Source organism: Nycticebus coucang, chromosome Y (assembly GCF_027406575.1).
Source record: "Nycticebus coucang isolate mNycCou1 chromosome Y, mNycCou1.pri, whole genome shotgun sequence".
Lineage (NCBI taxonomy): Eukaryota > Metazoa > Chordata > Mammalia > Primates > Lorisidae > Nycticebus > Nycticebus coucang.
Genome location: NC_069805.1, coordinates 21,579,712 through 21,606,751, shown reverse-complemented (window position 1 = coordinate 21,606,751; position 27,040 = coordinate 21,579,712). Strand labels below are relative to the sequence as shown.

General features: G+C 44.4%; 1 protein-coding gene and 1 long non-coding RNA gene across 2 annotated transcripts in view; one reads left to right on the top strand and one right to left on the bottom strand.

The window, feature by feature from the left end:
• Positions 1-17,295, top strand: part of LOC128578993 (uncharacterized) — a 163,080-nt gene extending 145,785 nt beyond the window's left edge. Inside the window, exon 3 of the mRNA XM_053581318.1 lies at positions 16,811-17,295. Within this exon, the coding sequence (XP_053437293.1) occupies positions 16,811-17,153 (343 nt within the window). The 3' untranslated portion in view covers positions 17,154-17,295. The remainder of the gene's footprint in view (positions 1-16,810) is intronic.
• On the bottom strand, positions 13,149-16,508 carry LOC128578994 (uncharacterized). Its single transcript, XR_008378019.1, has 3 exons — positions 16,279-16,508; positions 15,665-15,798; positions 13,149-13,475 (listed from the first exon to the last, which is right to left on the bottom strand). It is a non-coding gene; the product is annotated as an uncharacterized LOC128578994 (long non-coding RNA).
• Positions 17,296-27,040: the final 9,745 nt, after the last annotated feature.

The window sequence follows — 27,040 nt, the reverse complement described above, 5'->3', positions numbered from 1 at the left end:
ACAAACAAGGCCTGGTTCACTCATGTCTCTCCCTATGAGATGGAAGATTAGACCCTGTTGTCAGCCTGACTCCAATCAGCACAGGATATCCTCAGTGTCCTAAAGACACCGGAAGGTTATCAAAAGTGTACCCAGTGAGCCTAGGCCAATTTCCCCACAGTAACTAAAGCAGGAGAAATTCAAACGATGACTTTGTAGGTCAGAAAAGAGAATAAACCCTAGCATAGCCTAGTGAAGCAGCTGGATCAGCTGTGTGCTATTACTTATCCATGATGAGCTAACCCAGGGGGAAGGGGAAGGGCAAGAATATATATATATATATATATATATATATATATATATTTTTTTTTTTTTTTTTTTTTTTTTTTTTTTTTTTTAAGAGACAGAGTCTTACTTTATCGCCCTCGGGAGAGTGCAGTGGCATCACAGCTCACAGCAACCTCCCACCCCTCGGCTTAAGCGATTCTCTTGCCTCAGCCTCCTGAGTATCTGGGACTACAGGCACCTGCCCCAACACCCAGCTATTTTTTGTTGCAGTTTGGCTGGTGCTGGGTTCGAACCTGCCACCCTCGGTATATGGGGCCGGCACCCTACCCACTGAGCCACAGGTGCCACCCAGGGCAAGAATATTTTAAGACCCAGTGACACAGTGTCAAGGCAGGTACTATTGTAGTCATGGCAATGGGTATTTTGTGGACCTGCCCTCTGGCTGCTGTGGTGCTTGTTTCCACTTATAGATTCTGCCACCAGATTCTTTTCATGCCAGGAAATCATCACACAACTATAGCAACTCACTGGAGAAGATGTACAAAAAACTCAAAGGGCCCCACTCCAAAATATTGGGCTTTAAGATATCTATGTTCATTTCTCTCAATGCAGAAAATGTCTCCTGAGCTTTTTGTAATCCTCATTTCAACATCTGGTCCTGTCTTGTGACTCTCAGGTGGAGGATAGATTTTATATGCCATTTCCTTATGGGATCAACCTGGTTCTGTATTTTTGGGTATTACAGTGAGGGGAGAGAAGCTAGAGGAGAGACACACACACCCACACCCCCATGGAAAGGCTCTTATGCATCCTGAAGAACCTCAGGGCCAGTGTGAGATGAGAGACTGCTGTTAACAAGGGAGACATGGTTGTTTGGGCTTTCTCACCCATGGGAGACACAGTTATTGGACTTTGTCACCCAGGGGAGGGCGGCTTGTGTTCCTAGACAGTCGTAACTGTGCACAATGATGTTATGCTACGGAACTGCTGCTCGGCACCCTGCCTCTATTGTTCTCCCTGGGCATAAAGGGGTACAGGACCTTTCCTTGGTGTGGATTGAGGATTGTGAACAGCGGAGTATGTACTCCAGACATCCTACGTAGCTCAGCTGGATCAATGTGGACTCCCATGTTGCTCACCAGCTGCCAGGAACTGAATAAATACATCTCACTCCTTCTCTCAGTGTCTGAATTACTTACTCTCCATTACCTGTCCAAAGCACAACACTTGCATTGCAAATGGCAACTAGAAATGGATTTGTCTAAGGCTGGTATGGAGGCACCCGGGAGGGTGGAATTGAGGGGAGGCCTAGCATGAGTATGTGGTACTGGTGGTGAAGCCACTGTCTACCTGGCCGCCCCACCAGGAGAGGCCCAATGTGGATGGGACACCACTGCAAGTCAAACGAGCTCTCCACACCATGGCAGAGGCCTTTGAGAAGAAAACTGTTCACATGGCTGGAAGGCTGTAGGCTGGGTGTTTTACAGCTCTGGGAGCAGAGACTGAGATGGACTGCATCTCCCATGGGCAGCAAGTGTCTAGGAATGCCAGGAAAAGCTGTACAAACAAAACCGCTCCTCTTTTTTTCTTTTTTTTTTAGGACAGAGTCTCACTACGTTGCCCTTGGTAGAGTGCTGTAGCGTCACAGCTCACAGCAACCTCAAACTCTTGGGCTTAAGTGATTCTCTTGCCTCAGCCTCCTAAGTAGGCATCTGCCACAATGCCTGGCTTTTTCTTTTGTAGTTGTCGTTGTTTAGCTGGCCTGGGCCAGGTTCGAACCCGCCAGCCTTGGTGTCTGTGGCTGGCACTATAACCACTGTGCTACCGGTGCCAAGCCAGAAAACTGCTCCTTGAGGACAAGTGCAGGAGCAGCAGCTGAGCACTGGGAACAACAAAACTGCTCCTTGGGGTGGACTGGCCATGAGTGTGATTCATGGTAGCAGCTCAACTCTCCCATGACAGTGCTAATAAACTCCTCAGAAGAGGAGGAAGATGAATCCTGTTGTAGGGCACAGCCTATGGTGACACAAACGTAAAAACACAACAGAGGGCCCCAGGAGGGGCAGCCACACCCCCGTAAGTAACTGAGCACTCCACTGACCAGAATTGGTGCAGCTGGGGAAGCAGTTCAGTCAAGAGCAATTTGTATGCACATGGGAAGAGTGGCTGAATATTCACCATCCTCCCACAGGGCTTCTGCATAGCCCCACTGTCATGGCCTGGTGGACAGTAGTACCTCCCAGAAGCTGTGCGTGTGTACCATTATGTTACTGATATCATGTTAATCAGTGATCCTCTCAGTGTTGGGAAGTGCTGCACCAGCTGTACTTACTTACTCATCTGCAGAAATTTGGCTGAGCATTCAACAAAAGCCAAGGGACCTGGCTTGTCAAGGTCTTGGGGGTGTTTTTCAGGTAAGACAAGGTTATTCCTGATGCTGTCATTGATAAAATTCAAGCCTCTCCCACACCCACAGCTGTGAAATGAGAGCTTGAGCTACTGGAAGGCTTTTATCCCTGTCTAGTGTTTGGCCCCTGAAAAGCCTGATCTGGAAGGGAGCATGTGAGACTGGATGGAGAAGGCACAGGCTCCTTCAGAGGTGCTAAATACACCGTGACAGTGGCATTTACCTTGGGCAGGGTGAGTTGTGAGCAGTGGAGACAGCGCATGGGGGCAGATGAGTGCGGAGTCTGCCTGCCTGCAAGCAGGGAGAGCAGAAACTAGGGTGGTGGCAGAGATGCTGGCTGCCAGTAACGCAGACAGTGCAGATGTGCACACTGCAAGTGTGAGTACAGAGACATGAGTGTGTAACAGTTTTCTCTTCTCAGTTTACAAGACTTATGTTTGAAGCCTCTTAAATTTCTGTTCCTAAACATGTGTTTCAACTGATGGGAAAATGCACCAAACAGGAAAATGCACCAAATGTTCAGAACTCAAAAGGCCAATTTGCCACTAGAGTTAAAATGTAAAGTTTGTCAAATTGTTTTCTATCTCTGCCTGCTAAGAACTGTGGTTGCTATGTTAAAGTTGTCCTGGAGATACAGTACCAGCACTCAGCACAAGACTCAAGGTCAGTAACTCATTTAGAAAAAAAAAGTTCTCTTTACTTTTAAAAACACCAACTATTTTTCTTTCTTAATTGGCTCTGCTGTATCTGGCTCCTACAGAAAGCGAGGCAGTTTTCCTGGGGTTCACTGTGTGGACAGCCACACGGCAGTTAAACCAATGGATGGTTATGCATGGACCCTTGTGGGGACAAGACTTATGGCAGGACCTATGAGACATGGTACACCAGAAACAAATAACAACTTGTCATATTCCTGGGTCTGCACTGCTGGCATGCCCTGGTAACGATGAAATAGACACCCTAGCAAAGGTCTGTTGGCTGGAAACAGCCCCCAGGGGTGATGGGGCTCGATGGTTATACTGACTGCTGCATGTGGGGCATGGTGAAGCATGAAACTTCCCACACAGATGTGTTAGTGCAGTGCTTCTCAACCTTCCTAATGCTGCAATGTATTTTCATTGTTAAAAAGGGGTCGCGACCCACAGGTTGAGAACCGCTGTAAATGGCTTGTGCTCAGTGTGTTGTATGTTCTAGGGAACATGCTCAGAAACCGGCGGCCACTACAGGCCAGGTCCCTTTAACATGCTGATAAGAGGACACTGTAGCACCCCCAGGGGGTATAGGTACACAGTGACTTGTGTAGACCCAGCTACTGGATTGCTGGCTGCCTTCCCAGCTCACCACCAAGCCAGCACACTGCTGCTTACAACTGGCCCCTGGTTATAGAAAGTGACAATGGGACACACTTTACAGGAACCAAGGGGCACCAGTGGCCAAGGACACGGGCATTGAGTGGTCTTACCATGTTCTGTACCGCTCCCAAGCCACGGGGATTGTGAAATGCTCCAACGAACTACTGAAGAAAGCATTATGTTCCACTAGTCCAAGTCTGCTTCGGCTGGGGGGACCAACTGGCTGTGAACTGTGCTGCATGCACTGAATGAGTGCAGCCAAAAAGAGGGCATGGCCCATATGGAGGCCCCTCTACACAGGACAACTGCGCCCATCTAGTTGCCAGTGCGGATGAGACACTAGTTCTTTTGAAACCAGGTTTTCAGTGACAGGACAACATGCTCTTACCCACACCAACAATTTTGGCACATAGTCAGAGGGCCATCTGGACATGACCCTGGTAAATAAAAGACCCCCATGTGTGTTGGGTGGCTCTTTTGGCCCCATGGGGTAAGAAGTGGACCTGCGTGTTATCCTATAGGATATAGGAATTTGGCCACCAGTAGTAGTGAAAGTGTTATCCAGGTCAAGGGCCTGGGGATGATATACCCAAGGGTACTTATGTTATTATCTTATGGCCAATCATGAGTTATCCTCTTTTGTTACATGTTGAACCTGCTGATTCTACCACACATGCTGCCCAGGTATGGTATGAAAGGCTGGGGCAGCTGCCACTGGTGGTGGCCCTGGTTCTGTCAACTGATGGAACCTCAGCCTGTGTACTCTCAGAGTGGTGTGACCTCCCCTTGCTGGTGCCTTTAACCTTTCTTTCCATCCATAGGGTGATATGGGCCAACATGTTGGTGGCCGGGGCACAGTGTCTTTGGTCTCCAGTCAGCTTGCTGGACTTATACAGAACTCCTCATGACTACAAAGTGATAGGCTTCCCTTGCCAGTGTTTGATGGAAAGTATTAATCGTTATAAGTGACATTGCTTGTGGTCTGTACTGCTGTTGTGGCATTTAGATGCAATGTTCCATTCTCCTCACACGAGGGCATGGAAGACACACACACATAGATTGCAGTTGTATGCGACAAAACACAGCTGCCCACAGGAGACAAGGTTGTTTGGGCTTTCTCACTCATGAGAAACAGAGTTGTTGGACTTTCTCACCCATGGGAGGCCAGCTTGTGTTCTCAGACAGCCATAACTGTGCACAGTGGTGTGACAACAGGACACGCTTTACAGGAACCACGGTTCCACAGCTTATGGAACTGCTGCTTGGCACCTGGCCTCTATTATTCCCCCTTGATATAAAGGGGCACAGGACCTTTCCCTTGTGTGGGCTGCAGACTACAGAGTGCATATTACAGACCTTCCATGTAGCTCAGCTCCCTGGCTGCCAGGAATTTGATAAAGGCAGACCTCCCATGTTGCTCACCAGCAGCTGGGGACTAAATAAAGACCCACCTCGGCACCTGAGTTATTCTCAGGTCTGTCCAAAGCAGAACACTTGCATCACTACAAATTTAAATTTTGGAGCTAAGGATTTATATTTTAGAGAGCTGGATGCCTTCTGCATCCTGATGCATTTGTGCAAGAGGAGGAGAGAGAAGCTGAAAGAACTATTCAATGTACATGTGCAAGCTTGTCTGAGTTTGGGGCCCTATGGACTCTGACTTGGTTTCAAGTTTTGAAGATGCCAAGTGCATTGAAAGAAAGAGCTGGAATGAGTGATGACCTCTGAAGTTATTTTTTATAGAAATCTGCTCTAACTGCTCTAGAAGAGATCAGATCCCAGATTTGGGGGCACTATAAAATTTGTTGCAACTGTGCATCATGATTGGAAGCCCTAGAGGAAAAGTTACCCCTCTACAGTGAAATCTCTTGGGCCATTTCTATGTTCATATCATGTCTGAAAACTCTGAACAGCCTTTGAGAAATACACTAAGAAAATCACCCCCAGCCTTAGAAAAACTATCTATTCTGGTAGAACAAAAAGAAAATTGGGGAGGCGGAGCAAGATGGCAGCCGAGTAACAGCTTCCTTGTATCTGGGCACCGTAAGTCTGGGGAGATAGGACTCCAGGCATCTCTGGCTGGTGGAAACTGCCTATCATCACTCCTATGAAGATACAGGGAGTCAGGGAGAGACTTCTGGACCCCAAGAGGAGGACTAAAACAGTGGAAAACCGGCAAGTGGTCTCGTGTGTTCAATCCGTCTAAACCCGCCCACAACTGTAAGTTCAGTAGCAGCGAGACTGCAAACCAGAAAGGCCTTACCTGTGAACTCTTTTGATGTCCTTGGACTTGGCACTGAGTTGAACTGCCTTGGGGAAGGCCTGAGTGGGAGTGCGGAGAACTTTGGCCGTTGTCTAGGGCCCCAGTCTGAGCCGCTGAGCCAGACGGAGCTAATAGTGTTTGGCGGTGGGTCACACGGATCCATTGTCAGTGATCTGCCCCGGCAAGCTCCGCCCTCAGGGTCACAGAGCTAGAAACGGGTGGGAGCTGGTAACCCAGCAACCAAGTAGCCTAATGGTGGGGTTTGAGCCGCCTTGCAGCCCTAACCCTCAGGGGCAGAGTGAGACCGGTTTTGGCACACTGGGTAAGTGGATAGCCACTTCAGCAGCGATTCCAGCGAGAAAGCTGGGAAAGCTTCTGCTCAGAAAGTTTACAAGTTCAAAGTGCCTTTTAAGTAGGCTGAAGAGAGATTTAGGGTGTCTACCTGCTGGGGTTTGAGAAATCAGCAGCCTCCAGTCGTATCAGAACTGTGACTAACATCTCATAACCCAGAAGACCACGTGTTGCCCAGACAATATTCAATAACATATACAAACTGCTTTGTTTTTGGTTGTGCATTTTTTTCTTTTTTCTTTTGGTTTGTTTTTTTTGTTTGTTTGTTTGTTTGTTTGTTTATTTTGACGTTGCTGATGTTCTTTTGTTTTTTCAATTTCAAGCTTTTCCACACAGATCCCTTTTTCTTTCTCAATTTTCCTAGTTTAATTATAATTTCCCATTGCTGCCTTTTTTAATAACTGCAACTTCATTTTTGCTAGTGTTTCTACCGATATAATTTGGTTTTTCACCCAATTTTATCCCCGTAAAGTTTTCTGTTTGCTTCTTTTGGTTTGATTTATAGGATTTTTGTCTTTCCTCTCTACTTGGTGGAGGTGGGGTACTGTGTCTGATCAGGTTAGCAAAGAGCTGCTGACCTCAAGGGAACCACGCAACTGGGCACCCCCAGAAGGTGGGGTTTTTTAAGGTTGTGTCAAAGTACCCTACTGTACACCTATATTGCCCTGTCTCCCTCTTTCTGTGCCTCTCTTCTTTTTGTCAATATTCCTTATACCCACCCCCTCTCCTTTCTCTATCTTTCTTTTTTTCTTATCACTCAGTCCTCCTTTCTTTCATCCCCTTTTTTTGCTCTTCAACCTTCTCACCCTTCTGGTCCTGTAACCCTTAGTCCACAGGCACAAGAACTGAAAGAGCAAGAGGAAGTGAAAGGAAAATTAGGGCAAGGAAACAGAAAAAAGAAATCACTCATGAGGAAGAATCCGCAGAAAACTCCAGGCAACATGAAGAACCAGTCTAGAACAACCCCACCAAGGGACCATGAGGTAGCTACTGCAGAGGATTCCCCAGTATAGAAATGTTAGGAATGACAGAAAGGGAATTTAGAATACACATGTTGAAAACAATGAAAGAAATGATGGAAACAATGAAGGAAATTGCTAATAAAGTGGAAAATAACGAAAAGGAAATCCAAAAACAGAATCAAATAAGAGATGAATGATATGAAGAATATAAAAAGGATATAGCAGACCTGAAGGAACTGAAACAGTCAATTAGGGAACTTAAAGATACAATGGAAAGTATCAGCAACAGGTTAGACCATGCAGAAGAAAGAATTCCAGAGGTAGAAGACAAAGTTCTTGAGATAACTCAGACAGAAAAAGAGGCAGAAAAGAAGAGAGAGAAAGCAGAACGTTCACTGTCAGAATCATGGGACTTTATGAAGCGTTCCAACATACGAGTTATAGGAATTCCAGAAAGGGAAGAAGAATGCCCCAGAGGAATGGAAGCCATACTAGAGAATATTATAAAAGAAAATTTCCCAAACATCACCAAAGAGTCTGACACACTGCTTTCAGAGGGATATCGGACCCCGGGTCGTCTCAACTCTAACCGAGCTTCTCCAAGACACATTGTGATGAACCTGTCCAAAGTCAAGACAAAAGAAAAGATTCTGCAAGATGCCAGGAGTAAGCGCCAGTTGACCTATAGGGGCAAATCCATCAGAGTTACTGCAGACTTCTCTAATGAAACATTCCAAGCAAGAAGACAATGGTCATCTACCTTTAATCTACTTAAACAGAACAATTTTCAGCCCAGAATTCTGTACCCTGCTAAGCTAAGCTTCAAAATTGACGGAGAAATCAAATCATTTACGGATATACAAACATTGAGGAAATTCGCCACAACAAGACCAGCTCTACAGGAAATACTTCAACCTGTTCTGCACACTGACCACCACAATGGATCAGCAGCAAAGTAAGAACTCAGAAATCAAAGGACAGAACCTAACCTCCACACTGATGCAAAAGATAAAACTAAGCAATGGACTCTTACCAAATAAAACGAATAGAATACTAGCACACATCAATTATCTCAATAAATGTTAATGGCTTTCATTCCCCACTGAAGAGACATAGATTGGATGACTGGATTAAAAAACACAAGCCATCCATTTGCTGTCTGCAAGAAACACACCTGGCCTCAAAAGACAAATTCAAGCTCCGAGTCAAGGGTTGGAAGACAATTTTTCAGGCAAATGGAATTCAGAAGAAAAGAGGAGTTGCAATCTTATTTTCAGATACATGTGGATTTAAAGCAACTAAAGTCAAAAAAGACAAAGATGGTCACTTTATATTGGTCAAGGGAAAACTACAACAAGAAGACATTTCCATTCTAAATATTTATGCACCCAATTTAAATGCTCCCAGATTCTTGAAACAGACCTTACTCAGTCTGAGCAATATGATATCTGATAATACCATCATAACAGGGGACTTTAACACACCTCTTACAGAGCTGGACAGTCCTCTAAACAGAAATTAAACAAAAATGTAAGAGATTTAAATGAGACCCTAGAACAACTATGCTTGATAGACGCATATAGAACACTCCACCCCAAAGATAAAGAATATACATTCTTCTCATCACCCCATGGAACATTCTCCAAAATTGATCATATCCTGGGACACAAAACAAATATCAACAGAATCAAAAGAATTGAAATTTTACCTTGTATCCTTTCAGACCATAAGGCACTAAAGGTGGAACTCAACTCTAACAAAAATGCTCGACCCCACCCAAAGGAATGGAAATTAAACAATCTTCTGTTGAATAACAGATGGGTGAAGGAAGAAATAAAACAGGAAATCATTAACTTCCTTGAGCATAACAACAATGAAGACACAAGCTACCAAAACCTGTGGGATACTGCAAAAGCAGTTTTGAGAGGAAAATTCATCGCTTTAGATGCCTACATTCGAAAAACAGAAAGAGAGCACATCAACAATCTCACAAGAGATCTTATGGAATTGGAAAAAGAAGAACAATCTAAGCCTAAACTCAGTAGAAGAAAAGAAATCTCCAAAATCAAATCAGAGATCAATGAAATTGAAAACGAAAGAATCATTCAGAAAATTAATGAAACAAGGAGTTGGTTTTTTGAAAAAATAAATAAAATAGATAAACCATTGGCCAGACTAACTAGAAATAGAAAAGTAAAATCTCTAATAACCTCAATCAGAAACGATAAAGGGGAAATAACAACTGATCCCACACAGATACAAGAGATCATCTCTGAATACTACCAGAAACTCTATGCCCAGAAATTTGACAATGTGAAGGAAATTGATCAATATTTGGAATCACACCCTCTCCCTAGACTTAGCCAGGATGAAATAGACCTCCTGAACAGACCAATTTCAAGCACTGAGATCAAAGAAACAATAAAAAAGCTTCCAACCAAAAAATGCCCTGGTCCAGATGGCTTCACACCAGAATTCTATCAAACCTTCAAGGAAGAGCTTATTCCTCTACTGTAGAAATTATTCCAAAAAACTGAGGAAGAAGGAATCTCCCCAACACATTCTATGAAGCAAACATCAACCTGATACCAAAACCAGGAAAAGACCCAAACAAAAAGGAGAATTTCAGACCAATCTCACTCATGACATAGACGCAAAAATTCTCAACAAAATCCTAGCCAATAGATTACAGCTTGTCATCAAAAAAGTCATTCCTCATGATCAAGTAGGCTTCATCCCAGGGATGCAAGGCTGGTTTAACATACGCAAGTCTATAAACGTTATCCACCATATTAACAGAGGCAAAAATAAAGATCACATGATCCTCTCAATAGATGCAGAAAAAGCATTTGATAAAATCAAGCATCCTTTTCTAATTAGAACACTGAAGAGTATAGGCATAGGTGGCACATTTCTAAAACTGATTGAAGCTATCTATGGCAAACCCACAGCCAATATTTTACTGAATGGAGTAAAACTGAAAGCTTTTCCTCTTAGAACTGGAACCAGACAAGGTTGTCCTCTGTCACCTTTACTATTCAACGTAGTGCTGGAAGTTCTAGCCAATACAATTAGGCAAGACAAGGAAATAAAGGGAATCCAAATGGGAGCAGAGGAGGTCAAACTCTCCCCCTTTGCTGATGACATGATCTTATACTTAAAGAACCCCAAAGACTCAACCACAAGACTCCTAGAAGTCATCAAAAAATACAGTAATGTTTCAGGATATAGAATCAATATCCACAAGTCAGTAGCCTTTCTATACACCAATAACAGTCAAGATGAGAAGCTAATTAAGGACACAACTCCCTTCACCATAGTTTCAAAGAAAATGAAATACCTAGGAATATACCTAACGAAGGAGGTGAAGGACCTCTATAAAGAAAACTAGGAAATCCTCAGAAAGGAAATAGCAGAGGATATTAACAAATGGAAGAACATACCATGCTCATGGATGGGAAGAATCAACATTGTTAAAATTTCTATACTTCCCAAAGCTATCTACCTTTTCAATGCCATTCCTATCAAAGTACCTACATCGTACTTTCAAGATTTGGAAAAAATGATTCCGCGTTTTGTATGGAACCGGAAAAAACCCCGTATAGCTAAGGCAGTTCTTAGTAACAAAAATAAAGCTGGGGGCATCAGCATACCAGATTTTAGTCTGTACTACAAAGCCATAGTGGTCAAGACAGCACGGTACTGGCACAAAAACAGAGACATAGACACTTGGAATCGAATTGAACACCAAGAAATGAAACTAACATCTTACAACCACCTAATCTTTGATAAACCAAACAAGAACTTACCTTGGGGGAAAGACTCCCTATTCAATAAATGGTGTTGGGAGAACTGGATGTCTACATGTAAAAGACTGAAACTGGACCCACACCTTTCTCCACTCACAAAAATTGATTCAAGATGGATAAAGGACTTAAATTTAAGGCATGAAACAATAAAAATCCTCAAAGAAAGCATAGGAAAAACACTGGAAGGTATTGGCCTGGGGGAAGACTTCATGAAGAAGACTGCCATGGCAATTGCAACAACAACAAAAATAAACAAATGGGACTTCATTAAACTGAAAAGCTTCTGTACAGCTAAGGACACAATAACCAAAGCAAAGAGACAACCTACAGAATGGGAAAGGATATTTGCATATTTTCAATCAGACAAAAGCTTGATAACCAGGATCTATAGAGAACTCAAATTAATCCACATGAAAAAAGCCAACAATCCCTTATATCAATGGGCAAGAGACATGAATAGAACTTTCTCTAAAGATGACAGACGAATGGCTAACAAACACATGAAAAAATGTTCATCATCTCTATATATTAGAGAAATGCAAATCAAAATAAGCCTGAGATATCATCTAACCCCAGTGAGAATGGCCCACATCACAAAATCTCAAAACTGCAGATGCTGGCGTGGATGTGGAGAGAAGGGAACACTTTTACACTGCTGGTGGGACTGCAAACTAGTACAACCTTTCTGGAAGGAAGTATGGAGAAACCTCAAAGCACTCAACCTAGACCTCCCATTCGATCCTGCAATCCCATTACTGGGCATCTACCCAGAAGGAAAAAAATCCTTTTATCATAAGGACACTTGTATTAGACTGTTTATTGCAGCTCAATTTACCATTGCCAAAATGTGGAAACAGCCTAAATGCCCACCAACCCAGGAATGGATTAACAAGCTGTGGTATATGTATACCATGGAATACTATTCAGCTATTAAAAAAAATGGAGACTTTACATCCTTCGTATTAACCTGGATGGAAGTGGAAGACATTATTCTTAGTAAAGCATCACAAAAATGGAGAAGCATGAATCCTATGTACTTAATCTTGATATGAGGACAATTAATGACAATTAAGTTTATGGGGGGGGATGCAGAAAGAGGGATGGAGGGAGGAGGGTGGGGCCTTAGTATGTGTCACACTTTATATGGGCAAGACATGATTGCAAGAGGGACTTTACCTAACAATTGCAATCAGTGTAACTGGCTTATTGTACCCTCAATGAATCCCCAACAATAAAAAAAAAAAGAAAATTGGTTTATTACATAATTAAACCCAGAATGTGACATGCACCACAAACAAATGGCTAAGAGATTTCAAAAATAAAGTTGGCACAATTAGTTTTCAAGTAGAAAACTTGACAGCACTATTTGTCATATATAGTACACCCTAAATTTACCTGGTAATTCAGGAGGCAACTCTGTTTTGGCTATATTCAAAGGAAATTTCAAATAGCTATTTTTTTTTTTTTTTCAGAGAGAGTCTCATTCTGTTGCCCTTCGTAAAGTGCTGTGACATCATAGCTCACAGCAACCTCAAACTCTTGGGCTCAAGAGATCCTCCTGCCTCAGCCTCCCGAGTAGCAGGGACTATAGGTGCTTCCCACAACAACCACTCATTTTTAGAGATGGAGTCTCGCTCTTTTTCAGGCTGTTCTCCAACTCCTGAATTCAAGCAATCCAGCTGCCTCGGCCCCCTAGAGTGCTAGGATTAACGGCATGAGCCACCATGCCTGGCCAGCAAGTGGATCTCTTGAGTCCAAGAGTTTGAGGGTGCTGTGAGCTAGGCTGAAGCCAGATACTGTATACTCTAGCTTGAGTGACAGAGTGATTCTGTCTCAAAAAAACAAACAAACCCCTTTAATATCACAAATTTGCCACTGGGCAAAAAAGGGAGGAGTGGATGTTGTGGTGAATCATTAATCAATTTTTCTACCCTGGTTTCTTGTAGAAATGTGTTCATTTTTCTTCAACCAAAATGGAAGACAGACGTTTTTCCTCCTGTCTCAAGTAGCGTTTCCAAAGTGAAGTGCTGGAATTCCAAAATTACCGCCAAAAAAAGAACATATCTGAGAAAAAAAAATGATAAATAAGAATTTTTATTTTTATTTTTTTGAGACAGAGTCTCACCACTACGTCACCCCCAGTAGAGTGCTATGGCATCACAGCTCACAGCAACCTCAAACTCTTGGGCTTAAGAGATTCTCTTGCCTAGCCTCCCTAGTAGCTGGGACTACAGGCACCCACCACAATGCCTGGCTATCAAGTGATTCTCTTGCCTCAGCCTCCCAAGTAGCTGGGACTACAGGCGCCCACCACGAGGCCTGGCTATTTTTGTTTGTTTCAGTTATTGTTGTTTAGCTGGCCTGGGCCAGGTTCGAACCCACCAGCCCCTGTGTATGTGGCTGGCACCCTAACCACTGAGCACAGGCAGTTATCTTTAGAGGAGCAGGGAATGTAAACTTCTAATTCTTAAAAATAAATATGAATTTTTAACGAGTGGAATATATGACCAGTTTTTTCCCAGATATCTGTGCTTTTTATGCCTCTTTGAAAATACTTTCTTATCTTTCAAGCTGTACTGCTAAAATTTATTTTACAGTTAAAGAAAAACTGAAGCTGAAATGACTTAACACTTTTTTTTCTAGGTGGAAAACCCAGGGAGGGGCAATGCTGACAGAAACACAGACCTAAGTTGACTCAAATGTCAAGTCAGGACATCCTATCACTTGGTCCATCTGCTCACCCCATCCCGCTCATTGAAATACTCAATGCCTCTTCCCAGGAGACCCTTTACTGTGTCCCCTGTGTGCCTGAGTGCATTTTGCTTTGCAGGTTCTTGCACCAGCTCACGGGAGTCTTGTTTTTCTTCCTTGATAAGTGTGAGAAAATTCAGAGAGCAGGCATTACTTGTGTCTTTTCTCCTGAATAAAAACCAGCCTTAAATTGGCATGTCTCCAAGAAATGAGCTTTTCAGAAGAAGAATCTACCAGGAGATTCCTCTCAGCCCCAAGCTGTCCTGATGCTTTCCTAACAGGCACCAGCCCCATACCTTAGGCTGTCCTTTTGAAAAAGACCCAAGGAGGCTGATATTCACTAGACATTCCAAGAGACGGCCACTGTTTACATTCTGGGACATCCTTAGATGGCAAGTATCATCTAAGAGTGACTGAGAGCACTTCACCCTATAAAGCTTCTAAAGAGCAACCTTGGCCCAAAGACAGTCTGTTAACATGTCTGTGTTGAAAGAAGATAAACGGAGAGGCACAAAGAATAGTAAAAGCAGAGTGTCAAGTGAATATTCTCTGATTTCCGCATGTGAAATTATCAGAAACACAAATATTTTAAAAAGAGCCACCCACTGCTCTATGAAAAAATGATAAACAAGTACAATAAAAGATAGTGAAAAATGTGAAGTGGTGAGTAGAAGTTGACATTTGGGAATGTGGAAGGAAAACTAAAAATTCAGGATTTTTACTGCAAGTCTCCCCTAGCAAGACTTATGCTAGGGAAACAGAGTGGTGGATTTAAGATTCTACTGCCATACATTGGAAAAATGCAGGAAAATAAAAGTCCTTATGTGGAGGGTAGGGCCAACATTATGCAGCTGATCCAGTCAGTTTAGCTCCTAACTGACCTTCACCTCATGTCTCCCATTTTCTTTTTTTTTTTTCTCATGTCTCCCATTTTCATTTTGTAAATTCAGCTCTAACCTAAAAGTGTGTATCTTGAGTACTTCAGGGCAACTAATTTAAGAGATTAACTTCTAAAATGGAATGTTGTTTTGGGTCATGGGTTATGCCAATTACTGTTCAAGGGTTAACATAGTTTGAACTTTAATGTATAAAACTGTAATTTTGAAAATAGAAGAACAGAATAGTCTTGGAGAGGCTAATCTCACTGTTCTCCAGAACCCTGGCCTTCTGACAAAGTGTGGTGGACCTATCCTCCTCTCTGCATATTAGTTGGTTGGACCCTCTTCAGCCAGTAACACTGCAAGCTACCATGACACCAGAACACTTGACCCTGGTGACAGAGTGAGACTTCATAAGAAAAAGTGGCTATAAAACTATAATTCAAGCAATTATTGAATCTGGTTTGCTTCCTCATGAACCTGTAAGTGATAGAATCAGGTGTACATGCCCAAACAGACCTGCCTTGCCCAGGCAGGGTCAGACTCATGTCCCTCCCAGGAAATAGGAATGCTGCCAATTGCTGTGCTCCCTGACCCTTTAAATCCCCATCCGCCATAACCCACCTGTGGAATTCCTTTCTTGATTTCACCCCAGCTACATCCAGGTCAAATAAAGACCACATTATTTCCACAGAGTGGGGATTCCGTTTTCCTTTGTTTCACACCTTGGAATAATCTTGCTTCCTTGGGTCCAGAACCTTTCAATAAGAGTGACAGAATCAAGTTACCAACCCACCCAGGAAGGATCCCTTTCCTGAAAAGCATGTCCCTCCCAGGAAATAGTGAACAGACTAGTCCAGGCCTAATCTTGTCCCACCTACCTGCCCAGGTAAAGCAATGGACAGACCAATCCTGGCTGCCATAGCCCAAGTGTGAATTTCTAGAGTCAGGAATCTCACCCTACCTGCCCTCCAGGTGCAATAAAAGCCACTTTGAACAAATTGGATCTCAGCCTTCCTTTCAACTTGCTCCTGGGAATGATTTTTATCTTTGGGTCCAGAAGCTTTCAAAGAGCCTTTCCTCAAGCCCCTCCTGTGCATCCCCAACACAAGCCATGGCTGGGGGCTTCCTGACTCCTAAATCGTTGTTTGTTCTAGTAAAGTCTTTTATGTTTTACTGGTGCCTAAATTTAATTTTTAACAGGAGAAAGGACAGACTTGAGATCTATCACAACCCACCACTGAGTCGGGATTCTTCCCTGATGACCGTCTGGTCTTTTCCACACAATCTGGGAGAGATGTAACCTTAATGTAACTTCAAGTGCCACTGATTTATGCTTGAAGAAACCTTTCCAGAGTCCACATGAAGGGATGTTCTTCTGAAGACACTCCAAAGTGATTAGAAAGCTAATCATGCCAGAGGCAGACCCTGAAGGCAGAGTCTGATTGTCTCTGGAATGTCCTGGAAGGGACCTAGGGAGGGGAAAATCAAGATAAGTAATGTGCATTTTTAGTTGAAGGTTACATCTGTTCTTTCCAGATAAATAGTTTATTAAGTTTTATGATTACTTTGTATTCCTTTTATAGTTACTTTCCATTTTTATCGTATAAGCCATTTATCGCCAGTAGGTTTGCTATAAATGCAGAACAATGTGTTTTTAAAGTACATAAGCTTGTAAGAAATAAAGTGAAGTTGCTACATGCCTGAGAGAGCTGTAGCCCTTCGCTTTTCCCAACATTCTGACTGCTGGTCTCATCTCTCTGATTCCAGCCCGGACATTTCCAGCAACAGGGAGAAACTGTGCCATGGGCGCAGCAGCCTAGAGAGGGCTGGATGGGGCAGGATTTCCAGGGTCCTGGCTCTGCTTCTCCCCTTCACCCTGGAGCCAGAGGGATCCAAGAGCCAAGCTGCATCAGCAGGTGGACTCCAGTCTGCAGACTACCATGCTGATGCCGGGAGGTCTATGACCCGCCACACCTTCCATGACAACCGGCCACTCAACACCATCTCCCGGATTTCGAGCGGCTCTGACATCCTCCTTACAGATCCTGGTGCACCCACAGGTCGCAGGACAACACAAGCTGCAACAGAGACGAGGGTCCATACTAAGTAAACATAAAGTGCACACTGGCTGAACTTGGCAAGCTGATGTCAGAGATGCAGGCCGCTCCAGCTCATAGAAACCCCACTTCCTGTTCCTCTTCAAGCTTGATTGGTGGATTCTCCCCCTTCCCTCCCCTGATTGGATGGGCCTGGGCGTGTAAGCCCCTGAGTGACAGGTAATGAGATCCCACACCTTCAAAACTGCTGAGGGTTTCTGAGACAGGGCCCTGCCTGGAGGCCATTCGCATTTAACCTTGTATGTAATGTTATATATAGGACGATATATATATAATATTAAGAATTGGAGCTTATAGGGCTGGATGCAGTGGCTCATGCCTGTAATCCCAGCACTCTAGGAGGACGAGGCCATGGATTGCTTGAGTTCAGGAGTTCCAGATCAATTTGAGTGAGAGCAAGACCCTTTCTCTAAAAACAAATAGCCAGGCATTGTGGTGGGTACCTGTAGTCCCAGCTACTTGGGGGCTGAGGCAAGAGAATCACTTGAGCCCAAGAGTTTGAAGTTGCTGTGAACTGAGACATCACAGCACTCTACCCAGGGTGACAAAGTGAGACTGTCTCTAAAAAATGTAAATAAAATAAAATCGGAGCTTATAAATATTTTAAAATTTCAGGTTGTGTCAGCCATGGTGGCTCATGCCTATAATCCTGTCTATCATGCTGAGAGGCCAAGATAGGAAGATCACTTGAGGTCAGAAGTTTGAAACCAGCCTGGGCAAAATAGCCAGATCCCATCTCTAAAAGAAAAAAAAAATTCTCCAAAAATCCAGGCGTGGTAGTGCATGCCTATGTCCACAGCTACTCAAGAGGCTATAGAAGGACAATTGCTTGAGCCTCTGGGTTGGAAGTGCAGATAGCTATGATCAGTCCACTGCACTCCAATCTGGGCACTGGAGCAAGGCTTTCCCTCTAAAATGAATGATCAATTAAAATTTGTTTATGTGTAGCCAGAATGAGATTTTTCTGTAACAGTCTATTTTGTACAAAATAGTTTTTGGTGGCAGTGTTTCATTTGATTTAATTTGTTTGGTAGTACTACTTTCACTACAATGTTAAATTGAGTTAAAAATACTGAAGTATGTGACATCTAAAATGGGTGTAGAATTCTCCTGTTAAAATACTTTATCCTGGCTCTGTATTTGTTAGACCCTCTTTTTTTTTTTTTTTTTTTTGTAGAGACAGAGTCTTACTTTATGGCCCTCGGTAGAGTGCCGTGGCCTCACACAGCTCACAGCAACCTCCAACTCCTGGGCTTAAGCGATTCTCTTGCCTCAGCCTCCCGAGTAGCTGGGACTACAGGCGCCCGCCCGCAACGCCCGGCTATTTTTGGTTGCAGTTTGGCTGGGACCAGGTTTGAACCTGCCACCCTCGGTATATGGGGCCAGCGCCTTACGACTGAGCCACAGGCACCGCCCTAGACCCTCTTTTATAAACATTTCTGCTCCTATGAATATTAAATAATTTATACTTTCTAAATGAGGGTCTATTTTGTTAAAAATATTTTTCTAGACAATTTTCATATGCTTTTGTTTTCCAAATCAACATGCATTGAGTTGTGCTAATTGTTCTTTAATGATTTTAGTATAAATTGATATTATGTTCAATCTTTTAAATCTAACACATTGCTGCATCCTTGTCTTTTTCTTTATGTCACCTCATTATTCTTCCCATAACTGTGTTAAAGGTATAACCAGGGCACTGGGACTAGGAGCAAGTGCCAAACACTCATGTGGGTTAAACTTCATTACCATATTCAGAATCCTGAGAAGACAGGGAGATCATTCTGAAATCCTGCCTTACTTTGAGAGTTTCAGAGTTCTTATACCCTCCCCAAAGTTACTATCTTCAGCTGTATATCATGGAGCCCTCTAATCTTTAGTGGAAGGACTCAGTGTTGTTTACTTTCCCAAGCTGCACACCTTTTTCCTTCTCTGATTCAGGGTCACAGTGACTTTCATGACCACTCAGTGACTTGCATGGCCACACATGACTTTTCTGATAATTACTTGGGTCAGGAGGCAACTTTTTCCAGTTTAAGGGAGAGAGGGGCTGTAAAGCTTTTTCTCCTCTTACAAAGGGGCATCTTGGAATCCCAAGATAATTTAGTTTTAATTTTTGAGTAAAATGCCTTCTCAAACAAGCACATAGTCCAGTGTACAAACAAGCTTTACTACCAGGGCCCCTTGTGTTTGCATCTCAGCATTTTCTGCTCTTTTCCACAACACCCTGTCTGCCTCCAAGGATTATAGAAAAGATCCTCCTCGAAACACAAGGATGTCCCAAGTAAGAATCTGCGTGCTCGCTTCGGCAGCACATATACCAAGTACGAATCTGCAATTATTTGATTGATTAATCACAGAATTTTTCAGAAATAGTCTCAGGTAATGTGCACTATGATTGCCATTACACATAAAATGATAATTATAGTTCTGTGGGGAGGTCAGGTCACAGAAAGTCTATGCAGGGTTTTCCTGCCTCCTTTTCACACATACACTGCCAAAACTGTTGCCCTGACACCACAATCCTGAAATCAGAAAAGATTCAGCTGAGTGTTCTAGGTTTTAATCTGAGAAGCAGAGTCTGTGAGCTCAAGGGGTGTCTGGAGTCTGGATAATTGCTTGTGTCTTGATAGGGATTATTCTGGATTTAAAACTGGCCCACTGGCCAGGCACAGTGGCTCACGTCTATGAACTTAGCCACTCTGGAAGGTCAAGGTAGGAAGATAGTTTGACTCAGGAGTTTGGATTTGCTGTAAGCTTAAGGTGGTACTTAGCTTTTTTGTTGACTCTATCTCAAAAAAAAGAAAAAATTAAAAATTAAAACTGGTCTGCTTGGGCAGCGCCTGTGGCTCAGTGAGTAGGGCGCCAGCCCCATTTACTGAGGGTGGCAGGTTTGAACCCGGCCCCAGCCAAACTGCAACAACAACAAAAAATTGCCAGGCGCTGTGGCAGGTGCCTGTTGTCCCAGCTACTCGGGAGGCTGAGGCAAGAGAATCTCCTAAGCCCAAGAGCTGGAGGTTGCTGTGAGCTGTGATGCCATAGTACTCTACCGAAGGTGACAAAGTGAAACTCTGTCTCTAACAAAAAAAAAAAAAAAAAAAAAATCCTAGTTTGCTGCCATATACACTCAAGACAAAAGAAAAAAAAAAACTTTCTGAAGCAAATGCTGAAGCCTTGAGGCATTTTACTCAAAATTTAAAACTTACTTAGCCTTGCATAGGCTGGAGCCTTACATCCTACCCTGAACCCTATCTTCTTTTAATGTAATTTAATTCATAGTAATACCAGTTAATGTTTTGTCTTAGTAAATTTAAGATGATACTCAAATTCTCCATTTTTGTCATTCTGAAATTAATCTTCTCCACTTAAATCACAGACACCATTTTCTGGAAAATAAAAATGTTCATATGGAGGGGCGGCACCTGTGGCTCATTTGGTAGGGCGCCGGACACATATACCCAGGGTGCCGGGTTCAAACCCAGCCTTGGCCAAACTGCAAGAAAAAATTGCTGGGCATGTGGTACGTGCCTGTAGTTCCAGCTACTCAGGAGGCTGAAACAAGAGAATCACCTAAGTCCAGGAGTTGGAGGTTGCTGTGAATTGTGATGCCACGGCTCTCTACCGAGGGTGACATAGTGAGACTCTGTCTCAAAAAAAAAAGTTTATATAAAATCTCCATGCAAGTAATGATAATGAAATTAAATGAGAATACAATAATCAACTGCTGTACAGGGACTGTGTGTGACTGACAGTGACTAGAATTATATTTTCTCTAATGTTGGATGTGTTACGTGCTTAATAGTGACAGTACCTGTTTTTACAAAAAGAATGTGTCTGTTGATTATGCTGAGATTTTTTTCCTGTCATAAAATGGGAGGCACATTAAAGAAGTTGCATCATGATCAGTGTTAAGGCCTTCACTGTTTGTGCTTTCAAACTGTTTCAGTGTTGCCCGTTCACAATGGCTCACATCTGTAATCCTAGCACTCTGGGAGGCTGAGGCGGGTTGATAGCTTAAGCTCAGGAGTTGAGATCAGCCTGCGCAAGAGTGAGACTCAGTCTCTAAAACAGCCAGATGTTGTGGCAGGCGCCTGTAGTCCCAGCTACTTGGGAGGCTGAGGAAAGGGGATCGCTTGAGCCCAAGAGTTTCAGGTTGCTGTGAGCTATGATGCAATGGCACTCTATTGAAGGTGACAAAGTGAGAGTGTCCCCCCAAAAAAAAGAAAAAGAAAAAAGAAAATGTTCCAGTGTCACCTCTCGTCTCACTGTGAATCTGTCCAATAATTATTCAATGCTCTTATCCCTTTGCCTTTTTGATACACCTTTATGTAATTATCTTATATTGGAGTATAATTTAGTAACAATGATGTTATCATTAGATATTATTCTACTTGTTAGTAAAAATCAGAAACGAGCACAATCAATAGTAATTCATACTGAATTCTGTGGTTTTATCTCTCTTTTTTTTTTTCTGAGACAGTCTTACTTTGTTGCCCTTGGTAGATGGCCGTGGCATCACAGCTCACAGCAACCTCCAACTCTTGGCCTTAAGCTATTCTCTTGCCTCAGCCTCCTGAGTAGCTGGGACTACAGGTTCCTGCCACAATGCCTGGCTTTTTTTTCTTTTGTTAGCTGGCCAGGGCTGGGTTTGAACCCACACCCTGGGTATGGGGCCGGCACCCTAGCCACTGAGCCACTGGCACGGCCCGGTTTTTTATCTCTTATTGGTAGATCTAATCCCACAGCTCAACTCACAGTGGTATTCTACCATTATAATGGTTAGTACCATTATAATCTCATTTCTCTATTAAGGAAACATGTAGGGCATTGTCAGTATGGTAGTGTGAATAAGAATTATTTATTGACAGCCAAACAATTTGTGTTTGAATCCTGACTCAGGATAAATCCTAAGTCATATAACTTACTGAGGTGGCAGTTAAATGAGTACTCTGTGCTAAGGCTCCTCGTTACCCGTAAGAATATCATCCCTGGTTTTACACAGTTTGATATTCAGTCTGCAATCGCATGTAAACATATATAATAACTCTCACTCTAAGGGCCGTATACAAGATAAACATTGTGTAAATGCTGAAAAAAGGATAATAAATATACAAACATGATCCATCATTGCACACATGTGAACAGACTCCACACAGCTGAGCTGTGTATGCTTAGAAATGATTAGAAAGTGACAAAAATTTTTTTACTTGACCAAACTTACATCGGACTCCTGAACTTTCTACTATGCCCATCTGTAGACTTCCTTAAATCCAGATCTAGCAAAGAACCATGTTCAGTCTAGCAAGAATCTCTTATTTAGCATCTTTCAGGTCTTTGGGGAACGAATAAGGAAGTTGTCTTCATTGCTTCTGAGCCATGGAGGTCCATGCCTGGAGCAGAGCATCATCACGCTCAGTTCTGACTCCTCAGATGCTTCATAAAGTCTGACAGCAGGAAGTTGTCCCTGTGGTGGATTAGGGCATACTGAGGGGAATGGAATCCAGTCTCTAGCCACAGCACAAGACTCATTTCACCAGTTAAAAGAGAGGGAAACACAGGTATGGAGGGCCCAGAATGAGACTTTTGAAAGGCTTGGCCAGATAGCCTTCAGGGCACCAATGTCTCCATCTGCACCAAGAATTCCCTGAGAAGGGCCTCTGTGCCAAGGTGGCAACACTTGAATCCTTACAGATGGAGTTGTGACTACACCTGCCTCTATCCTATGGGTAGATCAATCCCTGTGGGGTACTAGCTGTTCTCATTCCTGAAATTAGAAACACTCAAAACAAATGGGGTTAATTGTTACCAAAGTTTATCTTAGGTCACGTTTAAAGGCATTTACTAGAGCAGTGTTTTGCAACCTTTTCTCTCACAGCACACTTGATTTGTTTTTTCCACTCACAGCATGCTTGAACCTACAGTTAAATTTCTGTGACACAAATTATGTTTATCAAAAAAGAAAAAAAAGAGTAAGTGTGAGGCATGGTAGCTCATGCCTGTAATCCCAGCACTCTGGGAGGCCGAGGTGGGAGGATTGCCTCAGCTCACGAGTTTGAGACCAGTCTGAGCTAGAGTGAGACCCTTGTCTCTAAAAAAGTAGCGAGGGATTGTGGTGGGTGCCTATAGTCTCAGCTACCTGGGAGGCTGAGGCAAGAGAATTGCTTGAGCCCAGGAGTCTAAGATTGCTGTGAGATAAGACGCCACAGCACTCTACCAAGGGTGACAAAGTGAGACTCTGTCTCAAAAAATAAAAAGAGAAAAAAGAAGAATATACTTAAACTGTGCTGTGAATGTCTTTCAAAAATAATGTAATTAATGATCTTTAAAAATTTTTGGGAGGAGGGGAGACAAGATGGCGGACTGAAGCCAGCTTTCAACAAAGGCTCCCGTCCAGAAGGAGAGTTAAGGGACAGGAATTTAGTAAGTATCCTGGTGGACTTGAGCCTCACCAAGAGAGAAGGCTGAAGAACGCACATCAACACCGCTGAGGCAAGTTGTGATCACAAGGACGCAAACAAAAGGTACAAAATCCACCACCAAGCGGACGGGAGTCCCCCTCCCCCATGAGACCGGCTCTGTAGCCTCACAATTGAACAAGCGGGCAGAAATTAAAGCCCCTCCCACTACACTCCACGGGAGAGACCTTCTAAAAACTGGACCTACCTCCCCTACTGGGGTGCCGTGGCATTCTCCTGCTGGACATAGGGCTGAATAAAACTTTGGGAATCCTTTGCCGGCAACCCTGAATCCCTGGCGCTCCCCTCCCGCCCACTGAGGTCTGGAGGCCTGTCCCCCAGGACTTCGGATCCTTGGGTGATTTCTCAAGGAGAGTGGACAGTCCCCGAGTTGCGACTGGTCAGCATTGACTCTGAGGCGCGCCGAGTGAGGAGAGGGCACCGGGCTGAGGGGGAGTCACGCCTCGCGGCACTTCCCTGCGATGCAGTGCACCAACCCTCCCCGGGCATAGGGGACCCAAGACTGAATCAGACTCTGGCCTCCCCGCTGAGAGCTGAGAACCCCTACTCTCACTCGGGGTCTGAGGGCCTATCCCCCAGGAGTTCGGCTCCTTGGGTGATTTCTCGAGGGGAGTGCACAGTGCCTGAGCTGCGTCAGGTCAGCGCTGACTCTGGGACACGTGAGCGAGGAGAGGGCACTCCGCTGAGGGGAAATCAAGCCTTGGCGGCACTTCCCTGCAGTGCAGTGCAGGAGCCCTCCCCGGGCACAAGACTGAATGAGACTCTGGCCTCCCCGCTGAGAGCTGAGAGCCCCTACTCTCACTAGGGGTCTGAGGGCCTATCCCTCCGGAGTTCGGCTCCTTGGGTGATTTCTCGAGGGGAGTGCACAGTGCCTGAGCTGCGTCAGGTCAGCGCTGACTCTGGGATAGTGAGCGAGGAGAGGGCACTCTGCTGAGGGAAAATCAAGCCTTGGCGGCACTTCCCTGCGGTGCAGTACAGCAACCCTCCCCGGGCATACGGGGCCCAAGACTGAATCAGACTCTGGCCTCCCCGCTGAGAGCTGAGAACCCCTACTCTCACTCGGGGTCTGAGGGCCTATCCCTCCGGAGTTCGGCTCCTTGGGTGATTTCTCGAGGGGAGTGCACAGTGCCTGAGCTGCGTCAGGTCAGCGCTGACTCTGGGATACGTGAGCGAGGAGAGGGCACTCTGCTGAGGGGAAATCAAGCCTTGGCGGCACTTCCCTGCGGTGCAGTGCAGGAGCCCTCCCCTGACCGTAGTATTGCGTGAAACTGAATGAAACTCTAGCTTCCCCCCGCCCCACTCCCAATCCGGGTCTGGGGGCCCATCCCCCAAGAGTTCTGATTCTTGGGGGATCTCTTAAGGGGTGTGGACCCAGCACAAACTGCGGCCGCTCAGTGCTGACTCTGGGGCGCGGGACAGAGGAGAAAAGGGTCGCCTGAGTGCCCACACCAGAGCAGCAGTTCCCTGGAGGTAGATCAACAGCCGTTTTCTCTTTAACGGCAGAACGCTCACTTCTGGATATTCTGAGGCCACACCCCCGTCACCCTGGGCAACCAGAGGAGGCCACCGGTGACACGGCTCACAAACCCGGAAGCCTCCAGGGCGGGGCCGACCCAGAGAGGTGTTCAGACGCAATTCTCCAGCAGCAAAGACGTTTGAACTCAAAACAGCCCGTCTCCTGTAGGCGACGACAGGAACAGAGACAGAACCTCACAAAGTTGTCTGTTCTGTTCTGTTCTGTTAGCAGCATCCATCAGGGTCGGGGCTAAGCCTGAGTGAACACCTCCTTCCCATCACCTGCATCAAACACTCAAAGATGTCAGGCCCCATCTCCTCCTGCTAGATAGCGGCAGTCTGCGGGGGCCTGGCAGACTTCCTCGCGATTCAGGCAGGTGCAAACCCCTGGAGTGTCTGTTCACTGCAGGCAACTGGGTTAGCCATCTGCAGAGATACCAGTGACTGGGTCCGACGGAGGGGCAAAGTGGGGAAGGAGACGTCAACCTTCCCAGACTGCTCTGTTTGCGGGGTGGCTCCTCCTGACTCCACGCTGCACTGGGGTGAGCTGTCTCAGAGGAGTCACCAGGCCCCTGTGATCCAGTTCCCAGAGACCTCTTGAACCCTTCCACCTGAGACAAGTGCCGATTGAGACAGTTGATTCGGACCTTTTGAACTGGGCTAATAGACTGAGGACTTTTCAGGTGGTGCCCTGGGTGTGCGATTGTAGGAAGGTTTGATTCTCCTTTTCCAACTGGGGCCAGAGGTGGGCAGGCGGGGTGACTTAATTGCTGATTTTTCCACACAGCTGAGACTTCAAGCCAGAGTAGAAGTTGCAATAGGATCGAACAGAAACCAGCTGAAAACAAGACAGAACCACTTTGCTCCACCACACCAGACAGGGCCCCAGTTTCTCAGGCCACAACACTGTACGGGCCCTCGATAAAACCCCAGGGGAAAAACCAAAGGGAGTAAACCATGGGGCGGAATCAGCGGAAAAACTCTGGTAACATGAATAACCAGAATAGATCAACCCCCCCAAGAAAAGATACGGCAGATGTGATTGAAGATCCCATTCATAAACAACTGGCTGAGATGTCAGAAGTCGAATTCAGAATTTGGTTTGCAGACAAGATTAATAAAATGGAATTAGGAATTCGAGGAGAAATTCAAAAACTGTCTCAAGAATTTAACGAATTTAAAGATAAAACCACCAAAGACTTAGACACACTGAAACAAGAACTTACAGCCCTCAAAGATATGAAAAATACAGTAGAATCCCTCAGTAACAGAATGGAGCAAGCAGAAGAAAGGATTTCTGACATTGAAGATAAAGTCTTCGAACGCTCCCAATCTCTCAAAGAGGAAGAGAAATGGAGAGCAAAAACGGATCACTCACTCAGAGAGCTCTCAGATAATTCGAAAAAAAATAACATAAGGGTTATAGGAATTTCGGAGACTGATGACGTGGCAGCCAAGGGCACAGAGGCCCTTCTACATGAAATTATGAAAGAAAATTTTCCAGACATGCCTAGAGAATCTGAAATTCAGATAGCAGACAGCTTCAGAACCCCAGCACGATTCAACCCCAAAAAGCCATCTCCCAGACATATCATAATTAGCTTCACTAAAGTTAACATGAAAGAGAAGATTCTCAAAGCAGCCCGGCGAAAGAAAACTATAACGTACAAAGGTAAGAATATTAGAATAACTGCAGATCTCTCTGCTGAAACTTTTCAAGCAAGAAGAGGCTGGTCATCAACTTTTAATCTCCTAAAGCAAAAAAACTTTCAACCCAGGATCTTGTATCCAGCTAAACTGAGTTTCATCTATGATGGAGAAATTAAATACTTCAATGACATTCATATGTTGAAAAAATTTGCCATAAGTAAACCAGCTCTTCAGGATGT